Source organism: Pituophis catenifer, unplaced genomic scaffold (genome assembly GCF_029215685.1).
Source record: "Pituophis catenifer annectens isolate HBS135680 unplaced genomic scaffold, rPitCat1.0.hap2 SCAF_1, whole genome shotgun sequence".
NCBI classification, from domain to species: domain Eukaryota; kingdom Metazoa; phylum Chordata; class Lepidosauria; order Squamata; family Colubridae; genus Pituophis; species Pituophis catenifer.
Genome location: NW_027256881.1, coordinates 61,271,719 through 61,280,210, shown reverse-complemented (window position 1 = coordinate 61,280,210; position 8,492 = coordinate 61,271,719). Strand labels below are relative to the sequence as shown.

Here is an 8,492-nt window from a genome sequence, read left to right as displayed (position 1 = left end):
CGGAATTCCAATGCCACGTGACAGAAGGGACGTGCTTTCCTGCTCTATGATAAAACTTTGCGCTTGCGCACCGGGCTTGGCTGTACTTTACAACGCGTTTGCGTGAAGGATGGCAGCGCCCGGGACCGTGGAAGAGATGCGGACCCGCGTGGTTCTGGGCGAATTCGGTGTTCGCAATGTAAGCGAAAGAAAGCAGCGGGACGGGTGGAGGGATAGCCTTGTCTGGCCACGAAGCGGGTCTTGGCAATGATTTGAGTGGCTGTTTCCTGGACAGAAGCCTGATTTATATTAAACAATATAAATCTAATGCAGCTGAATGAATGAATGAAGCGCTACTTCGAATATTGTCCTGATACAGAGGAAGGGATTTGCGAATTTTGCCTGGGATATTTAACTGCGATTTGACAGTTTCCCCACGTAAAAGCAGGTTGCTGCTTGAATATGCACAGTATGAACTCCACCAGTTGTCCAGATAATTCTGTAAAGCGATTTTTTTTTTTTTTTACTAATCATCTTGGTTTTGAATTTGGAAACTACTGAATGAAGTCGTTGCAGGTAATCCTCGAATTACAACAGTTTGTTTAGTGACCATTTGAAGTTACAAGAGCGCTGCAAAAAGTGACCTGTGATCGTTTTTCATATTTAGAACTGTTCACATTGCAGCATCCCCATGGTCACATGATCAAAATTTGGATGCTTGGCAACTGACTCGTATTTATGACGGTTGCAGTTCCCCAGGTCATACGATCACCTATTGTGACCGTCAGACAAGCCAACTCAATGGAGAAGCCAGATTCATTTAACAACCATGTTACTAACTTAATAACTACAGTGATTACACTTAACAAACTGTGGCAAGAAATGTCATAAAATAGAACAAAATTAACAACTTTTAACAACAAATTTTGGGCTCAATTTTGGTCATATGTCAAGGACTACCTGTAGTTTATTGAACGCATACCCATATAGAGGACTCAGGTTGGCAACTGTTTAGGATTTCAGCTCTATTCAGGGATTGAACCTGGCATAATCTGCATTTTCTATCAAAGAATAACCAAGCGTTTCTTTCCTCTCCAGGTCCACACAACAGATTTTCCTGGGAATTATTCAGGATACAATGATGCTTGGGATAAGCAAAGATTTGAAAAGGTGAGAAAGAAGTGATTCTTTTTGTTAAGCAGTTTAAAGTCAAAAGTTGCCTATTTCCTTGGAACAGTGGTGTTTCTAACTTGACTGGATAACAACAAATCAGTGCAAAATACAATTTTTGAATTTTATTAGCTTGTGTGTAGTTTGGCTTAAGCTGTAGTATATTTTCAAATGTAGATATTGCTTGTATGGTGGAAACTTAGTTCAATTTCTTGCTGTTTATGAAAGATGTGCACAAGCCATTTTCTGTGCTCATCTGACTGGAAAAACTAGGAAGAATGTGAATTGAATAAATGAATACTTATAGAATATTGTAAAATAATGGAATACTCAGCATTGATAATGACATAAACATTTAATTGTATGTTAAGACTTCTTCCTCAACCAAGGTTTTTAACAAAAAGAGGATGCCTATAGATGCCTGTTTTCAAACTTTGTTTCCACAGAATTTCAGAATAGATATGATCCATATGGATGAAAGTACTTTGGAATTTGACATGGTGGGGATTGATGCAGCCATTGCTAATGCTTTCCGACGGATCTTGCTTGCTGAGGTATTAATTTCTTTTCCACAGAAATAAAATAATCCTAGCATAGTCATATTGGCATTTTAATGCATAGGCATATCCTTAAAAATACCACAACATTTGCATTGAAAAAGTTTGTCAAAGACACTGTTGTGAAAGACAAATTGTAATACGAAGTCTTCAGAACAGTTTTTTAAATGAGACAGTTTTATTAGACAATAAACATTGTAGAAGTTTAAAATACTTCTGTGTTGTAGAAACAGAGCAAGTATTATTATATGTAAGATAATTGAAATTTAGAAAGCTGTTGTCCAAAATGGCAAGCTCACTGCTATCTATCATCTCTCATCTCTCTCTCACCTTTATTATTTATTTAAATAACTCAAGGTGACGAGCATACTTAATACACCTCCTTCCTCCTATTTTCCCCACAATAACAACCATGTGACGTGAGTTGGGCTGAGAGAGAGTGACTGGCCCAAAGTCATCCAGCTGGCTTTATGCCTAATGCAGGACTAGAACTCATCTGGTACCTTAACCATTAGGCCAAAGTGGCAGTATTATATTACATGTGCATAGTAGGTATAAACATGTGGAGTGGGTACCTCTGGGATCTCATTTATTGTTAAAAATTTATTGCCTGTTCTTCTTATTAGAGCTTGAAAAAACTTTTCAGAAATAAAGCTGTAACTACAGGGTAGTAAATTAAGTAATACAAGAACATTGGGGAGTCTACAAAACCTTTTTAAAAAATTTCCATCTTAAAGCTTGATGTTTAGATCAGTATGTTAGACCACTAGAATTCAGAAATTCATAAGATACTGAGAACCAGTGCTTTGTTTAATTGTTGCCTAGGTGCCAACCATGGCTGTGGAGAAAGTCTTTGTATACAACAACACCTCCATTGTACAGGATGAAATCCTAGCTCACCGTTTGGGACTGATTCCTATTTGTGCAGATCCTCGTCTCTTTGAGTACAAGAGTGAAGGTAAGATAATGTTAAAGGTGTTTGTCAGGGGCTGAAGCTGGCTATTACTGAGTAGAACTTAAAACAATGTGTGTGCATCTTGCTTTACTTTGTTCTTCCTTGCTTTTTTTAGAAGATGAATGTGATGAAATTAACACACTGCAGTTTCGGTTGAAAATAAAATGCAGCAAGAATCTTCAGGCGGCTAGAGAATCATCTGATCCTAATGAACTTTATATCAACCATAAAGGTAAAATTTTTGCTTTCAAGTCATCAGTGACTACTGTTCTGTTTCTAATGCAAATATTCTTTTGACATAATCTCATATACAAGCCTTCTCAGTCTACCAAATCTTTTTCCTTCTTTAAATTGGAATAAAAAACTCAGGGCTTGCAAAATTGATTTTGTGTGTGTGTGTGTGTGTGTGTGTGTGTGCGCACGCGCGCCTTCCTCTATCTCCACTTTGAATATAATTGCTAGCTATTCCCTTTTGATTAAAAAGATGCCCTGCTAGATTGGAGCAGCATATAAGGCCTTGCAAATAATTGAATAATGCCATAGTTTGTCTGTGTAGTTGTAAGCACAACTCTTTTTAAAAATAGTCGTCTTATAGTTTACAGCAAACACATGGAATGGGTACCACTAGGATCTCAGGCTGACAACATGAATGCAAATTTCCGACCTGTCCATGATGATATCCTCATTGCTCAGTTGCGTCCTGGCCAAGAGATCGATGTACTTATGCACTGTGTAAAGGGCATTGGTGAGACAGCTAAAGTTCTGATATAAATTTGGCAATTTCATTTTTTTTGGGATGGGGGAGGGGAATACTCATTTTGTACATATGGCTGATATTTTCTCAATAGATCTAGATCTCAGTGATGGGGTCCTTTTTAAAGAGGGTAAGGCGTAGTTGATTCACAACTTGAATTATTCTGATTTATTTAATAAATTGGTGTTTTTTTTGTTTATGGGATAGCATAACTGGTCCACAGTACTTTGTAATTCTTGTCTTTGTATTGTAAAGAGTGTGTTTGAGTTTTGGGTTAGATAAAGTCAATAATGTGAAATATAGCATCCCTGTTGCTATTTCTTTTGTATTACCGCTTGTGTGCTTCAATGAATCTGTTTTAGTTGACAATTCATTTTTGTGAAGCAGCAAGTTGTAAAAGTTGGTAGTAGTAGTAGGTCGGAGGCAAGGGCTGAGGTGAATAGGGTACTGATAAGCTAATTGGCAATGAATTAGTGGGAAGACTCTTATGGAATATGTGGAATGCTGGCAATCTCCAGACCATAGTTTGAGAATCCCTGCCATGTGCATTCTCTGTCTATGCTCAGTTTCTTTGGTATATCAGCATTACTGACAAATGTTATGAAAGATTAATGGCCTATTTAGAAGAATGCAACTGATTTTTATTTAGAGGGTTGGGCATATGTGCAAAACAAATCCTGTTTGCTGCCAGCTTTCTCTCTCTGCCTCCATTTCATCCCACTGATGCCTGATTGCATTCATTTGCTTTTTAAAAGTCACTCTTTTTCTTTAGGCAAAGATCATGCCAAATTTTCTCCAGTTGCCACAGCCAGTTACCGTTTGTTGCCAGAAATCACTTTATTGCAACCTGTTGAAGGGGAAGCAGCTGAGCGGCTGAAAAAGTGTTTTTCTGCTGGAGTTATTGAGATTGAGGAAATCAGAGGTAATTTCAAATGTTTCATGTTTTATTGACCAATTTCCCCACCCCCACACACAATGACAGAACTTTATATCTTCTGTTTGATGAAGTGCATGTTTGCCTTCTTTTATGGTCTAATTTTTGATCTTCCAATTGGCTCAATGGGTATTACAAAAAATGGCAACATAGCCACAACAAAAATGGATCTTTGGTTGGATGCCTTCCTCTATTTTTTTTTTTTCTATTTGCTATGCAGAGACTAAGGCTATTTTCGACTATCAAAAAATTGAGTGAATGCTTGATGTTGGGTTCTCAAAAGTGAAGACTGATTACAAATCTTAAGACAGGGATACTCGAACTACGGCCTGTAGGCCAGATACGGTCCTCCGAATCCATTAATCCAGCCCGTGTGGGACCACCAAGCTGCCCCACCCACATTGCCCTGCCTACCCACAAGCCCCCACCTGCCTTCTGGAGGCCTGGGAGGCCAAAAACAGGATGCGTGGAGGCCAAAAACAGGACCGTTTTTGGGCGGCAGAATGCTACCGGAGGCCAAAAATGGGACGTGCAGAGGCCTCGGGAGGCCAAATACGGGCCCGTTTTTTGGCAATAGAGAGGTACTGGAGGCCAAAGTGGCCTCCTGGGAGGCCTCGGGGCTAAAAACATCATTGGCCTCCCCGGCCTCCAGAAAGGGGGAGAGAGAGAGGGAGACACACATGCACACCCACACAAACAGAAGTCCCTCATACACACCTCAAGGCAGCTTCATTAACCTGCTTTCCACCCCCAGGAGCATAACAAATTAAAATTTAATTTGTGTGTATTGTTTGGACTGCTAAATTGGCCATGCTCACCCAGTCAAATGAGCACCTAGCCCAGCACCTAGCAACCCACCCAGCCGGTCCGCCCACCCAACAGTCTGAGGGACCATGAATTGGCCCAGTTTAAAAAGTTTGAGGACCCCTGCCTTAAGAGAAAAACTCAATTAAATTCACTGAGGGGTATTTGGAAAAGTAGAATCAGACTGCCGGGTTGGGGGGCGGGAGGGGTGGGGTTGTTCAGATTTAACCAGGAATGTAGATGGGCAAGATGTTATTTGGAATCTGTTTTGTAGTTGGGTTGAAGCAGAGATGAACAAACATAATCCAACATATGTAGAAAAGGTTCATTGAAGATATATTAATAAATATATATTATATATATATAATAAATATATATAATATATTAAAAAATATATTAATATTTTTTGAAATGTAGGTATTGGTTCTTTTTTTTTTCCCTAGGAAAGAAAGTAGCAAGAGTAGCTAATGCTCGATTGGACACATTCAATAGAGAAATTTTTCGTCATGACGACTTAAAAAACCTTGTTCGTTTGGGTCGGGTACGAGATCATTATATCTGTGAGTAATCTATGTGTTCTTTTGTTATTGATCTTTATGGATTGTAAAATAGATACACAATTTTCCTTGGATCAGGAGCGATATTCCTTTTCCTGGAGGCAATAACTAGCAGGTGGTTTTTGACATCAGAATGGGGTGAATGTTTCACCAGTTTGTTTTTTTTTTTGAGGGGTGAAGGATTGGAGTCCTAGGCCTCTGAAAATCAAAGGGGTCTCATTTCCAGTATTTTTTTTTAACTCTTCACTTATCAAATTTGATGGGTATGATTTAGGACTGTTTTGGAGGCTGAAATAATGGAAATAAGAGTTGTGGGTGTGGCTCAGCCTTATTTTTAGATTTTTTTAAAAAATTGTACCACCGAAAGCCAGCCTTTTGATAGGACTGCGTTGGAGGATGCTTGCACTTACGGTTTGTCTAATACTGTTGCGTAGTAGCTAACCACTAGCTCGGAAATGTCAAATGACAAAGCACCTTGTGTAATTTCCTTGCTTTTTATTCTACAGTTCTGTATTTTATTTTATAGTCTTAGTTTTTGCATCAAAATGGTATAGAACCAAATAATCTCAGTAGTCATTTTAACGGAATTATATAATTCTGTCTTTAGATCATTTTGAGCCAGACCTTCATTCAGTGCGTAGAAATCTGAAAACATTTATGCAAGTGAGGTCTTAATGTTTGTTTTGGGAACATGATACATTTGAAAAGCAGAAAAAGTAGATTATTCTCTTGGCTCTGTTGAAGGTCATAACTTGTATTCATGTATCAGTGAATTGTGATGTACTGAACAAACCAGAGTTGTCATAGTTTATTAAAAATCTGATTTATATATTTCTCTCCAAGGCTGCTTGCTCCAAAGTGAAGTTGTCCTATAAGATATGGGAAATAAGCCTTTCTTGGGGTCCTATCACCAAAGTAACTTCTGTGGCTAGAAATTTCTGGGAGTTGGAAAAACACAAATTTTACACTTGTCCAGATTGAGAAACACTAATGTACAGAAAAAGGCTCTTCTCAGGAATGGTGCTGCCCCTGTAGTACACCTTGTCTTTACAAAAAAGAATTGTTCCTCATTGAGTTTCAAGAAAGAAGTGAAAATATGGCTCTGAAATAGACAATTTGGATTTTTGACCCATTTAATTGGGTTCTCATCTAGTTTTAGGACATGTATGGAGAACAGATTATATTTTAGGTCATATTTATGGAGAAATATTGCAAATTCAAAGGGTTCAGACTTTTAAACACAGCTTATTTTGGTGCCTAGTAATGAATCCTACTGTTCAACAGTAAGTTATCTGCTACTTAACTGTTTAATATGGTATCTTGTGTTTATGCTTTATGATAGTTCAAACTGAGTCCCCTTTTTCCCCTTTCAGTCTCTGTAGAATCCACAGGCATCTTGCCTCCAGATGTGCTGGTGAGTGAAGCAATCAAAGTACTAATGGGAAAATGCCAACGCTTTGTAGAGGAGCTAAAATCCATCCAGAAGAAATAAATTTGGGAACACAAAAGATTCTTGTGGGGACATACCACTATCAAAATCCTTCGATTTGAAGAGGAACAAGATTGCATCAGTCTGTAAGACAATGACCTTTCTGAGATGTCAAAAAACAATGGTTGCTGAACCATTGCTATTGCTATTTACACAACATGGACACGACTGAAATTCAGGATAACAAAGTGCCCTGTGTACTATTTGTAGTCTGGCAATGTTGGATGCCATTCTTTGATAAGGCTTTGCAATCACGTGTACACAGAGATTCGTAGAATGAACTGTACGATTTCCTGTGTTAGTCTTAGTTTCCATTACAACAGTGGGATAGAAATCTTACCTGTGTAGTGGATCACTTATTATATAGTACCTTTTTGCTGATCTGGTACTATATACTATGAGAGTTTCACAATTTAGCACCTATCTACTTGATGTCCATAGTTCCTATAGTCAGCAAAAAAAATCCTCAAGTCAGTTGATCTGTGCCTGAGCTGTAGTTTTCTGCTTCAATATCCATGAAAATACTTGATTCTTTCAAGAATTTAAATCCTGTTAATTGTCATTATTTAATACACTTTTGTATAATATTGGTATTATATGCTGGTCTAAAATATTTATTCCTAACATTTTCTCACTACGTTCATTTTAAAAGATTACTTTTTAGTTACTGGGAAAAAATGGCTCTCTTCAAAGTAGGGAAAAACTTCCTTGAATATTCCTCCCACCTTAAGTATGGGATTCCAATTGTTTTCAATGTTAAGGAAGTACGTTTTAGCTATTATCTGGCAAAACCCGAATCTCGTTCCAGTTTAATCCATTATTGATAGAGAATTTCTAATTGAAACAGGAGAGAAAATGCCTATTGATAAAATAGTTGAAGTAGATTTTTTTTTTTTTTTAAATTGATTTTTATGCCGCCCTTCTCTGGAGTCTCAGGGTGGCTTACAATGCATTAAGCAATAGCCTTCATACTTTTGTATATTTATACAAAGTCAGCTTATTGCCCCTACAAACTGGGTCCTCAATTTACCTACCTTAGAAAGGATGGAAGGCTGAGTCAACCTTGAGCCTGGTGAGATTCGAACTTACAGTAGTGTTAATCACAATGCAATCAGTCTGCTGAGCCACCAGGCCCAGTAGAAAAATTAAGCTTGACTTAATTTTGAAGGTTGACTCAGCCTTCCATCCTTTCTAAGGTAGGTTAAATGAGGACCCAGTTTGTGGGGGCAATAAGCTGACTTTGTATAAATATACAAAAGTATGAAGGCTATTGCTTAACGCATTGTAAGCCAC

At 38.0% G+C, this 8,492-nt stretch overlaps 1 protein-coding gene across 2 annotated transcripts; it reads left to right on the top strand.

Moving 5' to 3' along the window:
- Nucleotides 1–93: 93 nt before the first annotated feature.
- POLR1C (RNA polymerase I and III subunit C) lies at nucleotides 94–7,823 on the top strand. 2 transcript variants are annotated; one of them, XM_070950080.1, is made up of 10 exons: nucleotides 94–178; nucleotides 1,078–1,149; nucleotides 1,596–1,703; nucleotides 2,532–2,664; nucleotides 2,777–2,893; nucleotides 3,257–3,406; nucleotides 4,188–4,337; nucleotides 5,597–5,713; nucleotides 6,318–6,373; nucleotides 7,084–7,153. In XM_070950080.1, the coding sequence occupies exons 1-10, from the start codon at nucleotides 110–112 to the stop codon at nucleotides 7,090–7,092; spliced, it is 981 nt and encodes a 326-aa protein (XP_070806181.1). In that variant the 5' UTR covers nucleotides 94–109; the 3' UTR covers nucleotides 7,093–7,153. The 2 variants fall into 2 exon arrangements, with proteins under 2 accessions (XP_070806181.1, XP_070806172.1); XM_070950071.1 differs by lacking the exon at nucleotides 6,318–6,373 and having other exon boundaries at nucleotides 7,084–7,823.
- Nucleotides 7,824–8,492: the final 669 nt, after the last annotated feature.

Bases quoted from the DNA above. Each gene is read 5' to 3' on its own strand.
- POLR1C (XM_070950071.1), top strand. From the start codon at position 110: ATGGCAGCGCCCGGGACCGTGGAAGAGATGCGGACCCGCGTGGTTCTG. The intron at 1,704-2,531 runs GTATTAATTTCT...ATTGTTGCCTAG, and splicing joins GACGGATCTTGCTTGCTGAG to GTGCCAACCATGGCTGTGGA. The intron at 3,407-4,187 runs GTGAGACAGCTA...CTTTTTCTTTAG, and splicing joins GCACTGTGTAAAGGGCATTG to GCAAAGATCATGCCAAATTT.